The sequence below is a fragment of the Heptranchias perlo genome, chromosome 1 (genome assembly GCF_035084215.1).
Source record: "Heptranchias perlo isolate sHepPer1 chromosome 1, sHepPer1.hap1, whole genome shotgun sequence".
Taxonomy (NCBI): Eukaryota; Metazoa; Chordata; class Chondrichthyes; order Hexanchiformes; family Hexanchidae; genus Heptranchias; species Heptranchias perlo.
In genome coordinates, this window is record NC_090325.1 from 115,092,592 (window position 1) to 115,112,302 (window position 19,711).

At 41.0% G+C, this 19,711-nt stretch overlaps 1 protein-coding gene across 5 annotated transcripts in view; it reads left to right on the top strand.

Annotated features, from left to right (window-relative positions):
* The window catches only part of LOC137325263 (coiled-coil domain-containing protein 158-like), a 137,979-nt gene that overhangs the window by 116,910 nt on the left and 1,358 nt on the right, over nucleotides 1-19,711 (top strand). For 2 of the 5 annotated variants that reach the window (XM_067990146.1, XM_067990164.1), the window contains exons 20-23: nucleotides 2,171-2,331; nucleotides 5,996-6,052; nucleotides 7,224-7,291; nucleotides 19,374-19,580. In XM_067990146.1, coding sequence (XP_067846247.1) covers nucleotides 2,171-2,331; nucleotides 5,996-6,052; nucleotides 7,224-7,291; nucleotides 19,374-19,580 — 493 coding nt within the window. Of the gene's footprint in view, nucleotides 1-2,170; nucleotides 2,332-5,995; nucleotides 6,053-7,223; nucleotides 7,292-19,373; nucleotides 19,581-19,711 lie in introns of those variants that run through there. The other 3 variants (XM_067990155.1, XM_067990174.1, XM_067990183.1) reach the window with 3 other exon arrangements.

Genomic DNA, 19,711 nt, shown 5'->3' on the forward strand with positions numbered 1-19,711 from the left:
AAGAAATCATTGTGTTGCCTCGTTCGGTGCTGTTTTTTTTAATCATTCATTGGTGCAAAGCAACAGAAATCGTATATATTTGGGAGGAGCGGGGTGCCGGTCCCTAGCCTTAAACGACCATCCAAATGTGAATTTTATATGTGTAATTCAGTTCGTTAGTTCTATGCATTGTGAATGTGGTCATCAGTGATCACAATCTGCCCATTTACATCTTATTAGAATCCAAGTAGCAAATTGGACATAGTGCTGGGATTACAGACTGCTTGAGAAACTAAAGACTATAAGCCTCTGGTTTCTGTATTGTTCGTACAACCTCAATGGGAAGGGGAGTTACTGTTCCATGTAATGAACTAACCAGACAGATATTTTTAAAAGTCTGAATCAGCTCTCTATAATTTGAATTTGTGCTTGTTTCTGTCCATTGGTTCAACCTTTAATCATCCATTTTAAACAGTTTTGGGCCTGAGTAGCATCACGTTGCAATGGGTTTTTACTTTGGCCATTGACTGCGTTGCTTGTGATTCACTGCTGTGCTCGCTATGGCTTATTCTAATCAGTTATCCAGGAAATTTTGGTGTAAATGCGCCACTGGGGCGCACAACGGTCTAACTGATGGGGTCTGTCGCCCATATCGCCATTGTAGCAGACATCAATTAGAGCATTCATTAGGGTTTAATTTTTTTAGTAGGTTGCAGGGCAAGATATTTATAGTGCTAATCACCTACTTTAAGAATGAGAAGGAAATAAGACCTAACCAGTTTCAATTTCAGATGCTGTAAAGCCAAGAAGTGTCTGTGACATTTGACTACTTCAGAATGTTCAAGAAATATTGATGTTTAATTGGTGTTTAAAGGAATACACCAGCATACAGCGGTTTTCTGAACTTCCACAACATTGGCCCGTAAAATGCTCCGAGCGGCGAACCAGTAGTGCTCACCGCTCATTAGATTTAAATTCACCCACTAAGTTACCACGTTCTTTTTGACAGCAACTTCTTTGAACTGGGAGTTCAAGTAACATCAGCGTTCTTTCCCGGGCTGTGTGAGTGGTGAATGGATCTTTAAAGGCCCCTCAACTAATCAGCTTGAAACAAGCCACGCTGTGAGAATCAGGAAATGCAGTTCATAGACAGACACCACAGACTAAAAACCCAGATGTGCCCAACAAGTTATTATAAAATGACAGAGAAAGCGAAATAAAGAGAGGATAAAATTAAAAGACTGAGATGAAAGAGACAGAAGGAAAAAGTTTTAAACATTTTTTTTAAATGTCTAAAAACTATTAAAATCAGGAGTAAAGAGACTCCACATTTTTGGAAGTTAATTTTTAATGCCAGAGAGATTGTTTGGCAGTCATTAAGACCTGTGTAAAACTTAGTTTAGACTTAAAAAAACCTGAGCGTACCTGTTTTGTGGTGATATTAGTTAGTTTCCAGCTGGGCAGGAGACAAGTTGACGCTGGGCAATTGATTCTATCGATAGCAGCCGACAATGTCCCTTTATCCCTTTATATCCGTCAGATCGGCGGCAAACCAGGAAGAACAAGTCCTGCGAATGTGCGGTCGCCAGAACTTGCTCTTCGATTTCGCCACCAATAATGGTCAGTGCTGTTGGGCTCACCGTTATTTTGAAAGCGATTTCCAGCCCAATAACTTAATCTTCTTAAAGATTAAGTAGCAGTGTTTGAAGTATTGCTGTTTTCCAATCCACTGCTAGAGATACTGAGATGTGTCAGTACCTTGGCAAAGCTGTTGACACTCAACACCCCACGCACAATGGGCAAATTACTGCTGTCTAATTGAACATCTCAGTCACAGAAAAGACATAGATATGTCTCTATCTCTCCCTCTACCGCGATGGTCAATTTATTTGAGTACTGCATGTGATCGGAGTGGTACAGTTTTTTTGTTGGAAATCTTCAGCAGCTATGAGTAAACTTTCCAACCACAGGTTGAATTTTGAAAATCGGGCGGTTCCTAATATGGGCCGATTATCCACCCTGCCAATTTACTGCCCAAACAATGTTGAAAATTACCCCCAATGTCTCTTCCCCCGCTCCAAAAGTCTTAAGCAAATTCAAGTTGCAAATTAATGTTCATTTTAGCCTTTTTATTAACCCCTTAGAAATAGCCTAGTTATAACAATTTTTCTTTTTCATGTACAAACTTCAGACAGTGTCCAGGACCAATGGTCTTCAGGAGGACTTGAACCCTGAACTAAACAATATTCTAATGGACCTTAAGAGTACAGTCTGTGAGGGGTGCAACAAATCAATCAACATAAATTACACTGAATGTGAGGGAGAACAAACATCAAGGAATATGCATGCTGTGTAAGACTCAGGCACTTGCTGTTTCACTGTTACAATTTCACTGTTTGGTCATGATAGAGCAGCATTAAATTTGTTAAATTAGTTTAAATTTACCAGAATACAATGTACAATTTCAAGGGTGCTTAGAAAAGCCATGTTCTATTTTTACTTTCTGGACAGTGAATAACTATTCAAGCATGTTGTCCAGCATTTCTATTGACATTACTGCCATTTCTTCATATAATTAGTGGAAACATTGGAGGTGAGCATTCTCATTTGGAATGAGCATTTGGATAAATTCAGACTTTGGATTTGGAGGGTCCAAGGTACAAATCATCCAAATCTGATTGAATTTGTGAGAGGCTGTTTGCCAAATAAGGAAGAGCCTTCCTCAGGGTGTCAAGACAGCCTCTTGGATGTGTATTTTTTCTTCCACACCTCCATTGAAGTAGAAAAACAATCATTCCTGGATTATTTACTAGACTAATCCTCTAATTTTTTGTAAACAAAAGTTTATTCTATTGCCTCATTATATAAATTACATTTTAACATGTTCACCAATATCATAGCTTAGAATGTTTATCATTCTTTTTCAAAAATACTTGTCAATAAAAATCATTTTAACCCAAGTTTTTATTGCTTTCAAACACTCCAAGATGTGAATTTTATTTTAAAATTTCTTTCACTAGGTTTCACAATATTATTACAGGATAGATAACATCCCCAAACCATTTATATATAAAGTCAAGTTGCAATTCTTTGTATAGTTCCTCCTTTGTCTTTGGATGCTGAGTTGTGTGAGTCCCGTACATCATATAAAAATGGTCACATTTTGCTAAGATTATTGAAATCCTACTTCCACTAGTTGCTAAAATGTAGTCGTAAAAATTATATCCCTCACATATTGTACTCCACATGCCATGGGTATAGTAGCCTATCCAGACCCACATGATCTTCAGATTTTTTTGTCCTCACTGTTGGCATTAGTTGAACTGTGATTTTTTTTTTCACAACTTAAGAAGTATAGTGCTATGTTTTCATTCTGTTGGCCCACAGCTCTCCTATTTCTAGAATGTTTCTAGGTTTTTTCATGTCTTAGTGCATGCCATGTCCAGGTATCAAATTTTGTATTAAACACAGAACGGCCTTCAATACAGCACTCACAACAAGACTCCCCAAATAATTCTTAGTGTTAACTCATTGTTTTGAACCTAATTTTAAAATTTATATTCCCTGGTTTTTGTATCCTTTGTCATCGTGGACAATTTGTCTGATCAATTTTATCAAGTCCCTTCAAAATGTTGAAAATTTCTATTAGGCTAACTAGAAGTCTCTCTTCCAACAAGAACATGCCTAACCTCCTCAACCTTTCCTCATACCTTCGGTTCCTTAGACCTGGTTGAGCATCTTGGTTGTTTTTATGCTGCTCTCTCAAGAGTAGAAATATCCTTCCTAAGGTACTCCGAATCTAGTCTAATCAGTAACATCACTTCTTTTGAATTGCATGCTACCTTTACTATTGTAACTCAATAACTTATTTGCCTTTTTCACTGTAGCCATGCACTAGATTGATGGTTTCAATTACTTTTTTCCCTACAGATAACTCCCCAATCATTTTTGCTCATCAGTACACTGAATCGCTATTCCACTCAACATATACTGCCTATTTTGGTCCTTCTTCCAAATCCTTCTACCTCTAGTTGTATTGAACGCCACCACTTTCCATATCTTCTGTAAATATGGAAATCTTGCTTTTAGTACCTTAATTACATCTGAGAAACTTATAAATATGATCTTTCATAAATGCATAGTGATACATACAGCAGCACTAGAGGGAAGAAATCCATACTGCATACTGTGAGTGTGTTAGAATCATAGAACGATACAACACAGAAGGAGGCTATTCGGCCCATCGTGCCTGTGCCGACTCGTTGGTAGAGCTATCCATTTAGTCCAACTCCCCTGCTCTTTCCCCATAGCCCTTTAATTTTTTTCCCTTCAAGTATTTATCCAATTCCCTTTTGAAAATTACTATTGAATCTGCTTCCACCACCTGCTTTCAAGTGCATTCCAGATCACAACAACTCGCTACGTAAACATTTTTTTCCTCATATCACCTCTGATTCTTTTGCCAATCACCTTAAATCTGTGTACTCTGGTTACCAACCCTTTTGCCCTGGAAACAGTTTCTCCTTATTTACACCCATCAAAACCGTTCATGATTTTGAATACCTCTTTCAAATATCTTCACTTTCTCTGCTCGGAGAACAACCCCAGCTTCTCCACATAACTGAAGTCCCTCATCCCTGGTACCAGTTTAGCATAACTTTTTCTTTTGTACACTTATACCTCTATCAATAAAGCCAAGGATCCCATATGCTTTTTTAAACAGCCTTCTCAACCTGTCCTGCCACCTTCAAAGATTTGTGTATGTGTATCCCAAGGTCTCTCTGTTCCTGCACCTCCATTAAAATTGTACCATTTAGTTTATATTGCCGGTCATCATTCTTCCTACCATAAGTATCACTTCACACTTCTCTGCTTTAAATTTCATCTGCCACGTTTCTGCCCATTTCACCAATGCATGTCCTCCTGAAGGCCGTTACTATCTTCCTCATTGTTTACTACATTTCCGAATTTTGTGTCATCTGCAAACTTTGAAAGTATACTCAAGTCCAGGATATATTTATAATCTCAAAAAGAGCAATGGTCCTAATACCGACCCCTGGGGACCACCACTGTATACATCCCTCCAGTCTGAAAAACAACCGTTCACCAATACTTTCTGTCTCATAGCCAATTTCATATCCATGCTGCCACTGTCCCTTTAATCCCATGGACTTCAATTTTACTAAACTAGTCTCTGATGTGTTATGTTATCAAACACCTTTTGAAAGTCCATATACACATCAACTGCACTACCCTCATCAACCCACTCTGTTACTTCCTCAAAGAACTCAATCAAGTTAGTCAAATAAGATTTGCCTTTAATAAATCCTTGCTGTCTTTCATTTATTAGCCCATACTTTTCCAAGTGCCAATTAATTTTGTCCTGGATTATTGTCTCAAAGTTTACCCACCGCCAACATTAGGCTGACTGGTCTGTAATTGCCGAGTTTATCCCTCTCCCCTTTTTTGAATAGGGGTGTAACATTTGCAATCCTCCAGTCCTTGTATCTGAGGAAAATTGGAAGATTGTGGCCAGAGCCTCTGCAATTTCCACCCTTATTTCCCTCTGCAACCTAGGATGCATCCCATCTGGACTGGGTGACTTTTCTAGTTTGAGTACTGCCAACCTTTTAAGTACCTCCTCTTTATCTATTTTTATTCTATCCAATATTGCTACATAGGCAGCATCCTCTTTTCTAGTGAAGACAGATGCAAAATATTCATTTAGTAACTCACCATACCCTCTGCCTCCACAAGATGATCTTTTTTAGTCCCGAATCGGCCCCACTCTTCCACTATTTATATGTTTATAAAAGACTTCTGGGTTCCCTTTTATGTTAACCGCTAATCTAGATTTCAGAATAATCAATGAAATAGGGAGAGAATCCATTATAGTCATGATCAATTCCATACTAGTTTCAGTAAAAACAATATGCAATGATTATTTAAGCAAATATTGGTAGTCATGACAGTTGCAATTTTGGTGACTTTAATGCTATTTTGTTCTCATTTTTAGTGATGACTTGAATACAAATGTCTGTACGGAAAGAGAAACCCAAGACACCTGCTTTAGGTTTGACAATTTTATAGTTTGGTTTAATGTGTTTATTTTCAAATGCATGTTCCTTTTAGCTCAGTTTTATTGTTGTTGATGTGCACACCGCTGTAAAAACAACTGACATTAGTTGTCATTTACTTCAAGTAGTGGTATTAATAAAATTAAATGTAAGCCAAACTTTCCAAATTCTACACTTCATGTATTGTACTTGAAAAGCAGCTTTTTAAAAAATAACTGAGTGAATTATGAATTATATAATGCAGTCCTGGTATTCACTCGCATGTTATAACACTGACTTGTTTGTGATTTGTTACCTGTGTGAGAGGGAGTTAAGACTTCTCTTAAACAGCAAAGGATTCAATAAATGTAAACATTTCTGTAATTCTGCTCCCATGTCCCCATCCTTTTTGAAGGGGACTCCTTTCTCTCTTCCCTCCATCTCATTTAAACTATTAGTCAATCTAGCCTTATAAGCTGAAACTTGGTACCTAATGAAATACAAAAAAACCCAAATACCAGCATTTAATGTGTGCCATTTTAAATCATTCTTGTGTGATTTCAGAATGCATAGTTCCTTGTATAAACTAGAAAGACGGGGTCAGGGGGGAGAGTTATATTTTAAAGTGTGTTCGGTCACATTGTACAAATTAATTGTTTGCATGATGCTGCTCCTAATAATTGACAATCACTGTCAAGAAAGCAAATGCTCAGTTGTGATCCTTTTCATTCTCACAATGTAGCCAACACTACATTCTAGTTTAAATTGCTAATAATTGTCATTGCTGGACTTTGGTTCCACAGGCACGAGCCACCCTCCAGTATCTCAACTATGCCTAAGTCTAGACAGTGAGTTGTCACTATGATCGTGAGGGGCATCACAAAGTCTGATCCTATCCTTACTGCCATCCACATGCAAACTTTCCAGCAGGGGTCACTGGATTGCTATTTCTACAACTTTTCTGTAGATTTAAACCCTAAAACGACATTTTTATTTGGGGATGAAAAACAAGTCATCCTTTTTTATACTGTGACTTTAAAATCCAATAGATACATGTGCTTGAATGTACTATGTATTCTGTTAAAGTATGAGGACATGCATGCTGAAGTTAACCTTTATGCTGTTATTACTAAATCTATGCATGCTGCTAGCTATCTGGAATGCTATTTGCACCTCTCTTCCCTGCAGGGATCCACTAATGTTGTGTTCTCAGGATGTAAAAGAACCCTTCAATATTGACAATTTAACTTGCATTGGTGAGTTCATTAACACGGTCGTGGTTTAGTTGGAGTCCATCTCCATTGTAATTTCATCAGTCTATGTTATTGTTAACAAACTTGAAATTTGTACAGTATTACTTGCATTTCCACAGCAATGAGTAATGAATGTTACTGTTGGTGTAACTAAAAACATTGATGAGTTAAGAACAGAAATTCTTCACTGTCTACAACCCCTTCATAATCAGTAAATTGTTTTTTTGTTGTGTGGATGTCCAACACGGGGGAAGGTGTTAGTACTGGGAACTAGACATTTTGCATTTCAGATAACAGTCAGCTTCCAGCACTCTGTGATGAACTGCAGTGTAAAGGACCCTTCACTCCACTTCAACCGTGTACTTCAACCCAACTTCAGAAGGGGACATCCCAGTACACCAGTTTGATGTTTTCCCCATTTCTCAGCCATCCTGTGGCTTTTTTTTTAAACTGATTGAGATTGCCAAATAGTGCTAATTCTGAGGTAGTTTTATGCTGCAGGCCTGTTCTCACTAGGAAATGGACTGAGATTCATTCAACATAGAACCCCTTACAGAGCCAGACAGGAGACTGTCATCCCATCAGTTCGGGCTGGATTGAACCCAGGTCGCAGATGAGGTCACACCTATGCAATACTTAAGTTTACACAAATGTTAGAGGCCATTATCTGACTTGGCTCTACTGGTGGGGAGCCTTGGTGGCAGCGCATATTGGAAATTCTGGTGTGCTGCACGTGATTTTCCAACCATTAATGGTTGGAAAATTATGCACAGCTCAGTGCCCAAATTTCCAATATGTGCTCGCAGTGGGTGTGGCTCCCTGCTGGGTGCACGTACTTGGAAAATTATCCCTTGTGTAAAGCTGAGGATTTTTCACGTAACATTGAAGGTTGCTCAGAATGAATATGGAGAATGAGAAGTGTGAGCAAGGCCTTATATCTGGGTACTTTCTTGTGAGCATCAAGGTGAGGGATGTCATATGGCTAATGGAACACTATTACTTTTGCAGGTCAGGTGCACTAACTTCCTCACCCTGCTAACAAAATATCTTAACCCCTTACTGCCTACCTTATGGTTTGTTTGAATGAGGTTGCCAATTTATACGGAATTATGGGCAACTTTGTGCTTATGGCATTGTGCCCATTAGGAAATTGTTTGAAACTGTCCTGAACTTCTTTGTTTTAGGATACTTATTGGCATCGGTAGGAAAAGATTCTCATCTCGCCAGTCTGGATGAGCTCGGGTCTCAAGTCTGAAAGTTTTTTTTTAAAAAGTACACTGATCGACTGTGCTAATAGACATTGTTTGCTGTTTACAAATTCCACCATATGTAATGCACCAGTAAGAGGAAACATTGGAGAATGAGGGTATTTCAAATTAAGTTTTCAAAATAAAGTTAGGTTTTGACACAACTAACTGAAAAGATTGTGTAGAGGTATAATGAGCGAGCCTTAAGATATGAAGAGAATGATTTACTTGCAGCTAACTTAAAATTCCTTTTGTAATTTACCTAAAAAATATATTTGGATCCCTTAAACTATTGAAAAGATTTTGAATTTAATACGCTTTGGGTTTTTGTATTTCCTTCTTGCCTTATTGAAAACAAATGAATTACAAATGAGTAAGGACCCAACTGTATATTTTTCCCATTGTTTTGTCACAGTAGTATCCAAATAGCTCAAAAAACTTAGCTTTTAGCAGGCATTTCCCTTCTGCACTGTATATATGGAGCAAAGAACAAATGCTTAAAAATGCTGAAAAAAATTACTAAAAACTTAGTATGACCACCTCACTCCATATCGCCCTTTTGAATGTCTTAGAGAGATGGAAAGGCAGAGGTGTTTAGGGAGGAATATCATAGCATGAGACCTAGGCAGCTGAAGGGATCCAAACTCCCCCAAACCTCTTCCTCTGACCTCTTATCCTCAATCAATCTTGCCCTTCACAAATTCCCCCACCCATGGTTACCTCTTCAACCTCATTATCTCTCGTGGACTCTGGATCAATTACTAATCCGGCTTTCTGTCTCCATCATCCGCATTGCCCTCTTTCCCAATCCCACTACTCTCCCTGTGGACCCATGGAAAAACTTCCTGCTAGCTTGTCATAAATTCTCTAGCTTCCCCTCCACTCCTCCAGCCCTCCCTCCACTGGCACTTCTGCCAGTGACCTACTAAACCATGCCACAACCTATTTTGATGCCTTTATCCCTGCAAATCAATCATTCTCCCACTCCTGTCATTCCCTCTGAAGGGCAAGGACAATCCTAGGTTTCTCGTCACAGCTAAACACCCCCTCCTCCTCAAATCCCTTCCTTGCTCACTTGTAGTATCAAATGTGAGGAGCTCATGGAATTGTTTTCTGAAAGATAAATACCACCTATGCAGTTGCATCTTCTGCTCTCTCCCCTCAGTCTCCTAAACATTCCAGCCCCTAGTTGTTTTTCAGTTTGTCCCCCATATTCACACGGTTGTCTGAAAATTCCTCTTCCATAAGCCCCATCTCATACTCCATAAATTCCCTCCCCACCCGACTCCTGTTGCCCAAGAACCATTCCTGACCTCTATGCTAGCGGATGTTGTCAACAGTTCCTTTTCCAGAGACACTGTCCCTCTCCCCTTCAAAATTGTTGTCATCTCTCCATTACTCAAAAGAACTCACATCCCTTCTCTAACCTTCCCTTTGCCTCTCAGCTCTGTGCTCATCTCTCTGGAATATCCCTGTTCAAATCCATTCAGCCCAGCTTCTGTCCCAGTCCTAGCACTGACCTCCTTCGCCAAAGTTGTGAATGAAATCGTCCGACATGGACAGTGCTGCAGTATCCTCGATCTTTCCACAACGGGTATGGTAGCATAGTGTTATGTTACTGGACTAGTAATCCAGAGACCAGGACTAATAATCCGGAGTCATGAATTCAAATCCTGCCACGGTAGCTGAGGAATTGAAATTCGATTAATTAAATAAAATCTGGAATTAAAATACTAGTATCAGTAATGGTGGCCATGAAACTACGGGATCGTCATAAAAACCCATGTGGTTCACTAATGCCCTTTAGGGAAGGAAACCTGCCATCCTTACCCGGTCTGGCCTTTATGTGACTCCAGACCCTTGGCAACGTGGTTGATTCTGAAATGGCCTAACAAGCCCTGGGAGTCCTCAACATTGACTCTGGACCTCATGGCATCAGGTCAAACATGGGCAAGGAAACCTCCTGCTGATTTCCGCCTCCATGTTGAACACCACTTGGAAGAAGCACTGAGGGTAGCAAGGGCACAGAATGTACTCTGGGTGGGGGACTTCAATGTCCATCACCAGGATTGGCTCGGTAGCACCACTGCTGGCCGAGTCCTAAAGGACAGGTGGTGAGCGAACCGACACGAGGGAAAAATCTACTTGACCTCGTCCTCACCAATCTACCTGTCACAAATGCATCTGTCCATGACAGTATTGGTAGGAGTGACCATCGCACAGTCCTCGTGGAGACGAAGTCCTGACTTCGCATCGAGGACACCATCCAACGTGTTGTGTGGCACTACCACCGTGCTAAATGGGATAGATTGAGAACAGATCTAGCAGCTCAAAACAGGGCATCCATGTAGGCGCTGTAGGCCATCAGCAGCAGAATTGTATTCCAGCACAATCTGTAACCTCATGGCCCGGCATATTCCTCACTCTACCATTACCAACAAGCCAGGGGATCAACCCTGGTTCAATGAGGAGTGGAGAAGAGCATGCCAGGAGCAGCACCAGGCGTACCTAAAAATGAGGTGCGAACTTGGTGAAGCTACAACTCAGGACTATATGCATGCTAAACAGTGGAAACAACATGCTATAGACAGACCTAAGCAATTCCACAACCATCAGATCAAAGCTCTGCAGTCCCGCCATATCCAGTCGTGAATGGTGGTGGACAATTAAACAACTAAAGGGAGGAGGCGGCTCTGTAAACATCTCCATCTTCAATGATGGCGGAGTCCAGCACATGAGTGCAAAAGACAAGGCTGAAGCGTTTGCAGCCAGAAGTGCCGAGTGGATGATCCATCTCGGCCGCCTCCCGATATCCCCACCATCACAGAAGCCAGTCTTCAGCCAATTCGATTCACTCCACGTGATATCAAGAACCGGCTGAGTGCACTGGATACAGCAAAGGCTATGGGCCCCGACAACATCCCAGCTGTAGTGCTGAAGACCAGTGCTCCAGAACTAGCTGTGCCTCTAGCCAAGCTGTTCCAGTACAGCTACCAAACGATGTGGAAAATTGCCCAGGTATGTCCTGTCCACAAAAAGCAGGACAAATCCAATCCGGCCAATTACCGCCCCATCAGTCTACTCTCAATTAGCAAAGTGATGGAAGGTGTCATCGACAGTGCTATCAAGTGGCACTTACTCACCAATAACCTGCTCACCGATGCTCAGTTTGGGTTCCGCCAGGACCACTCGGCTCCAGACCTCATTACAGCCTTGGTCCAAACATGGACAAAAGAGCTGAGTTCCAGAGGTGAGGTGAGAGTGACTGCCCGCGACATCAAGGCAGCATTTGACTGAGTGTGGCACCAAGGAGCCATAGTAAAATTGAAGTCAATGGGAATCAGGGGGAAAACTCTCCAGTGGCTGGAGTCATACCTACCACAAAGGAAGATGGTAGTGGTTGTTGGAGGCCAAACATCTCAGCCCCAGGACATTGCTGCAGTAGTTCATCAGGGCAGTGTCCGAGGCCCAACCATCTTCAGCTGCTTCATCAACGACCTTCCCTCCATCATAAGGTCAGAAATGGGGATGTTCGCTGATGATTGCACGATGTTCAGTTCCATTCGCAACCCCACAAATAATGAAGCAGTCTGAGCCCACATGCAGCAAGACCTGGACAACATCCAGACTTGGGCTCATAAGTGGCAAGTAACATTCGCACCAGATAAGTGCCAGGCAATGACCACCTCCCCTTGACATTCAACGGCATTACCATCGCCGAATCCCCCACCATCAACATCCTGGGGGTCACCATTGACCAGAAACGTAACTGGACCAGCCATATAAATACTGTGGCTACGAGAGCAGGTCAGAGGCTGGGTATTCTGCTGCGAGTGACTCACCTCTTGACTCCCCAAAGCCTTTCCACCATCGACAAGGCACAAGTCAGGAGTGTGATGGAATACTCTCCACTTGCCTGGATGAGTGCAGCTCCAACAACACTCAAGAAGCTCGACACCATCCAAGATAAAGCAGCCCGCTTGATTGGCACCCTATCCACCACCCTAAACATTCACTCCCTTCACCACCGGTGCACAGTGGCTGCAGTGTGTACCATCCACAGGATGCACTGCAGCAACTCGCCAAGGCTTCTTCGACAGCACCTCCCAAACCCGCGACCTCTACCACCTAGAAGGACAAGAGCAGCAGTTACATGGGAACACCACCACCTGCACGTTCCCCTCCAAGTCACACGCCATCTTGACTTGGAAATATATCGCTGTTCCTTCATCGTCGCTGGGTCAAAATCCTGGAACTCCCTTCCTAACAGCACTATGGGAGAACCTTCGCCACAGGGACTGCAGCGGTTCAAGAAGGCGGCTCACCACCACCTTCTCAAGGGCAATTAGGGATGGGCAATAAATGCCAGCCTCGCCAGCGATGCCCACATCCCATGAACGAATAAAAAAAATCTAGCGTAGTTGATCATTCTGTCCTGCTCCAGCATCTTGGCTCCGTTGTCCGGTTCTGTGCTCGCCGCAAACTGTTCCTTTGGCACTATTTCCATCCTCCCCTCTGGCCTCTCAGGCTGAACTTGACCGTTCATGATCTTAGCATCCTGTTGAAGCAGAGCTTCAAAGCCAACATTCACTCTATCACAAAGACCACTTGTTTCCACCTCCATATATTTGCCCCTCCCCCACTGAAACCTTTATCTATGCTCTTGTTACCTCCATATTCTTCCCGGTCTTCCTTCATCCATCTTGTCCAAAATGCAGCTGCCCATACCCTGTCCCACACTGAGCCTTGCTTGTCCATCACTCGTCCTCAGAGTCACACTGGCTTCCTGTCCCCCCATACAGTCAACTTAAAATCCTCACCCCCCCTCTTCAAATCCCTTTATGGACTTGGTCCATCCCACCTCTGCAACCTCCAATCGACTTCTTTTTCTTCCCATACCCTTTTGTCCGCCTTGGCTCCTAAGTATCCCATCCTACCACCATCCCACCATTGATGGCAAAACCCTGCTCTGTGGAATTCTAGAGACCCTCTCTTCCTGTATTTATTATGGCTCTTTTACACCATCCCAAAAACGATCTTTTCACCCAAACCTTCAATCATCCTCCTGGCTCAGTAAAATGCTTTGGGACAATTCGTACGTTAAAGGTGCAATATAAATGCATGTTATTGCTATCTCAGGCTCTGCACGTGCAAGGTCTCTGCCCCTTAAAGCCCCTTTTAGGGCCTCTGCACATGTATGGTCAGTCAGTGCTCCTCGATAACAGTTTATACATACAATTCAGCCCCTGGTTTTCCTTTTCCTCTGAAGCAATGCACGTTTGTTGCCCCTGCCACACCCTTATTGATGCATTTTTTTAATACGAGAAAGAACTTAACTATGGCTAAACTGCAAATTCAAGTTCAAGCAGGCAGACATGATCGACAGACCAATCTGTTTTTGGACCCATACTCTGCTGCTTAAAATGTTCCTCCATTCCCTACTCTGCATGCTATCAGCCACCAGCTACACTCCCTTCCCTCGATTGCTGAAATGTCTTCGATCACTCCCTCCCCTCCCATATCTTTGCCCCCGGCACTCCATTGCCTCTGCCCACCTCATCCTATGCACCAACACCAAAGTCCTCCATGGTCTAATCCTAACTCTTGACACTGAATTTCACTTTCACCTTGCTGTAAGCAGTGTTTTTTTTGTAAAAGGTAAGATGAAATTTATTGCATCAGTAAAGGAATATGGCTGAGCTATACAAACATGTTTAGAAACATATAGTAGAGAGGAGAGACAGATGGAAGGATTGATTAAAAGAAGGATTGATTAAAAAAAGGGAGAAAATGAGATGACAGTAACTATGGAATGAGAGTAGAGAGATACAAGAAGAAATTATCCATTAAATTTAAAAAGTCACTCCTGAACTTGGGGGTCAGAGGAGGCCATTCAGCCTACCATGCCTGTGCTGGCTCTTTGAAAGAGCTATCCAATTAATCACACTCCCCTGCTCTTTCCCTATGACCCTGTAAATGTTTTCCCCCTTCAAATATTTGTCTAATTTCCTTTTGAAAGTTACTACTGAATCTGCTTCCACCACCCTTTCAGGCAGCGCATTCCAGATCATTACAACTTACTGCATTAAAAAGAGTTTCCTCATGTCACCTCTAGACCTTTTGCCGATCACCTTAACTCTGTATCCTCTGGTTAGCAATCCTTCTACTATTGGAAACAGTTTCTCCTTATTTACTCTATCAAAACCCTTCATGATTTTGAACACCTATTAAATCTCCCCTTAACTTTCTCAGCAGAAGCTGGAATTCTGAAATAACAGACCAGACTGGAAATACTAAGTATTTCTCTACAACTGCTGCCAAACTTAAACAGTTAACGTTTCAGGTCAATGACCCTTTGTCAGAACTGGAAGAAGTTGACAATTAAACAGTTTTTATGCAAGTACAGAGCCAGGGAAAGAGATCTCGTATAGGGTGGAGGGCAGGAGTGATTAAATGACAAGGGATGATGGTGCAAGGCAAGGAGAGTGGTAATAGGACAAGAAACAAGAGATGGGTCTAGAGGAGCTGTAAATGGCATCAGAACCATAACCACTGCTCTTTCTTTGGACAGCAGGTAATGATCTGAAGTTACTGAAATCAATATTGAGTCCAGAAGGCTATAAAGTGCCTAATCGAAAGATGAGGTGCTGTTCCTTGAGCTTCCTTACGAAGGTGTAAGAGGCCGAGATCAGAGTGGGATGGGGAATTAAAATGGCAAGCGACCAGCAAGTCAGGATCACGCTTGTGGACTGAAGATGTTCAACAAAGCGATCACCTAATCAGAGTTTGAGCTCCCCAATCCTCTACATTGATCGCTTTGCTGAACACCTTCAGTCCACAAGCGTGACCCTGACTTGCTGGTCGCTTGCCATTTTAATTCCCCATCCTACTCTGACCTCGGCCTCTTACACCTTCGTAAGGAAGCTCAAGGAACAGCACTTCATCTTTCGCTTAGGCACTTTTATAGCCTTCTGGACTCAATATTGATTTCAGTAACTTCAGATCATAACCCCTGCTCTTTTTTTGGACAGCAAGTAATGGTTCTGATGCCATTTGCAGCTCCTCTTGACCCATCTCTTGTTTCTTGTCCTATTACCACTCTCCTTACCTTGCACCATCATCCCTTGTCATTTAATCACTTCTGCCCTCCCACCCTGTCAGAGATCTCCCCTTGCCCTGGCTCTGTACTTCCTTAAAAACTATTTAATAATCAACTTCTTCCAGTTCTGACAAAGGGTCATTGACCTGAAACATCAACTGTTTATTTCTCCACAACTGCTGCCTGATGAGTATTTCCAGTTTATCACAGCTTCTCTAATCTCTCCACATAACTGAAGTCCCTCATCCTTGGTCCCATTCTAGGAAATCTCTTCTGCACCCTCTAAGCCTTGACATCCTTCCTAAAGTGCGATGCCCAAAATTGAACACAAAACTCCAGCCTAACTAGTGTTTTATAAAGGTTTAGTATCACTTCCTTGCTTTTGTATTCTATGCCTCAAAGCCCAGAATCCCATATCCTTTACATCCCACAGTAAAGGAAGAAATAACCTATATTTAAAAGTGTTTGTGCCAGAAATAAACCATTGCTGAAAATGCCAAACATTTCTAATACTAACTCTTGCTTGTTACAGCAGCCAGCTGAGTCTGTTCCTGATATTGAGACTTACTTATCAGACAATCCTCCCACGAGACATCTAAAATATTAGTGTAAATGTTTTGATTTTCCTCCTCCTCTCTCTCTCCCCCCCCCCCCCCCACCCGCTTGTTTTAAATGTTTGGTTTCCATGTTTCTACCTACGCATGGGTGAACCTTAGTTCCCCATGTCAGTATTTTCACTTAGCCAAATATATAGGTAAATGCATAATGCATCCATGCAATGAACAAAGACTCTCCAATTTATTTCAGCTGGTTCTAGCACCTGCTTTCACATTATATGCAAAGATAAAGAGTAAGTTGGCACTGATCTGTTGATTGTCGCCAGCAATATCCCTTTACGGTGAACTTGTCAGATCACTGGTGAACCAGGAAGAGTAGGTTCTGGATTTCCTTATTTGACTGAGCATATGCAGCTGCTGGAACTCATTTGGCTACCAACAATGGTGAGCACTGTTGAGCTCATTTTTAAAAAACAAATTTCCAGCCCAATAACTCCATTGCCCCCAATTCCAAACTGGTACTAAAAAAGTGTTAATTCTCTCCCATGGAAGGCATGCTGATTGTAAAGATGTGGGTACTAATATGCCTCAGTTACTTTTTTAAAACAGTCAACAGTAACCACCTGCTGCTTTCATGCATTTCATTAAATTTTAAATTACTACAAAGACAAAGATTCAGAGTCTTACTGATATTAAATAATTAGCAGTAATATTTATACCTAAGACTGCACACTACATTTACATGGAATCTCCACATATGGTCACAAAGGAATTAGGCTAACTATGGGATACAATGTTATATTTTTCTATGTATCCATCCACTGATTCCACTAAGATCAGCCTGGCAGGAGTAGTGATTTGGATGATTACCATACTTTCTTTGCATATTAATAAGTCTTTTTTTTTTTAAATGGTCTTTAAATTGATAGTTTCTTGCAGCAATAAGTTTATTGACAGATTGTATTTGTTACATATAGATATGTGTCTGTAGGCCTGCAGCTCTAATTATCTACTCAGTTGCACAAATTGAGCATCAGATGGGATCTGTTAACTGCTGGGAAGTATTCAATAGATTATTGCCTATCAAATAGAAATAACAGGGGCAGAATAAAAATTCAACTCATTATTGGAGAGAATTACAGAACAATCTAATTTCACATTGCTGTAGATTCTTCAATAACAGACCTGCTGAGGTTCAGCAGCACTTTCTCAAAGGTTTATCATAGACTCACTTAAATGTTTGTCTTGTAAAAGGCATTTTAAAACAAAGGCAGGTACAAATAAAACCTCTGTCACGTGTGCTTCCATCTTCATCTCTAGTTCAAACTTACAAGCAGCATTGCATGAAATACATGTACTTCATAACTTGTAGGCACAGTTGCATTTATTTTGCCTTAAAAGTAACACTCAGTTATATCCTCAGGGCAGCATGGAATGTGATGTTTCCCATGGTTTTAAAAACTTGAGGGCAATGAAAGGATACATGCTATATTTTAACAGTTTTTTTTAAAAAACTAATTTTGATAGTCTAATTAGACTGACTATAATTTTGGATAAATGTAATAATGCAGTCTGAAGCAGGAAATCAAGCCAGTCTACAGGTGTGACTGTTAAAAAAACTGATTATTGAACAATTATGAAAAGGAGGGATTGCTAACAGCCATCCCTGGAAAACAGCTGTGCTGATTCTAATTCACTGCAGCATATTCCAATTAGAAACCCAGGAAATTGGAGTAATAGCAATGGGGAAATCAGCATGCAAAAAAAGGGTGAAATTTACAGCTTATATCACCAATCTTACTGTTGCAGGAATTTCTGCACCAGTACACTTTTGCTGTAGCTTTGTTATTTTAGGTTTTTAAAACTTGGACATGTCCAAACTGTGTAAAAAGCCTTTCTAGTTGACCAGTGTCTCCAGTATAGCCCCTACCATGTCATGGTTTGAGGCCTCCAAAATTTATTACACAAAATAGGGCAAAGCAGTTCTGGCTTCAGATACCAAGCCCAGGTGCTTTTATGACAGACCGGCTCTACCTTACCTGGTAGGAAAGCAACACAGTTTAATCCAGATCCTGTTTGTGCCTAAAGTAGTATGAGTTGTGTTTGGCTCAAGTGATGACCATCCATTTATTTATGTTCAATACATATGTTGGGCTTTTTAAAATACCTTTTTCCCTTCCAGTAATGCTATAAGCAGACATTATAAACCAGAATTGTGTCTTGCAACCTGTCCTTGAAGTTTACAGTATCCAGGTCTAACAATTAAGCTAATTGCAATAAACTCCTACTTTATGTAGGTATCTAATTTTTTGCCAATCACAAGCAGAATCATGCAAGCTAAAATAGTGACTATTCATACATTGTTCTTTGTGCTTCACTGTTCAAAGTTCAGAGATACTACTAAGCAGTGATTAGAAGTGTGCCAAAAGTTTGAAGAGATCAGTTTAACCCCTTCAACACAAACAGTCCAAACACTAATATTTTTCAAGTTCTCTCTCAGTTCTAGCTTTCATCTTAGTGCTCAGAATTCACAATGAACTGAGGATCCATTTAATTCTTTATTAAGATTCATGGAGAAGTCCATTTTTAAAAAAAAGGGAGTCCACAGCCAGCACAAAGGTTGCATTGAAGGTATTTGAGCTGATCATTTACCAGGGGATAACAGTAATTTAGACAGCTGATTTAATGGATCAAAAACCCACATTAAAAATGTTAGAACACCAAGTTACCACCAACAGTAAAACATTTGCAGGAAACAATTTCCCATTACAAGACTAAGCACAATTTTTGTCTAATTACACTGAAGCACACTGGGATGATTTTCTACATCAAAAAGGTGCTAAGTAGATGCAAATTATTGTTTACATCTAGCTACTTCAGTTTTTCAAACAAAATGAAACTTCATCCCCAGCCTGTTGACCAACTGAAAGTAAGCCAAATCAAAATCTTTGTTGACTCCGTCCGGTTACACAAGATTTTAAAGATGTGAACGGTAATAACTTATTTCAATTAGTCAGGTCATGGAAATATCAGTTCTAGGTATTGATCTAAATGCAGCAACCCCTATATATTGATACACCAAAAGTAGTGATGGCCAACTATACACCTTACTTCAGTTGCCTAATTCATCTTTCATAAACTTGAGCATATAAAAAATGAATGAAATATATTTCTCCCTACAGCAGACCACTCATTACAGATAGGTAGTCCATGTTACACCTCCTCCAAGCGGCAGAGTCTGCCAGACAGATCTCCAGTATCTTCCTTGCTAACTGGCTCAATGTGTGAGCACAGAAGAGAAACTTCAGCCTCAGATGACCTGGGCGCTTCAAGGATCAGCTACGTACCAACACAATATACAGAAAATGAACTTCACTTTCAAAATAACGGTAAGAGCAATTGTGCCCCACCAGAGGGCAAGGGCACTGAAACTTTAGTTTTCCTTTGTAGCCTGTCCTGCACCAAGTCCCACTTACCCAATGCCTCAAATTTAACTTTTCTTCCTTGTGTTTAAATCCCT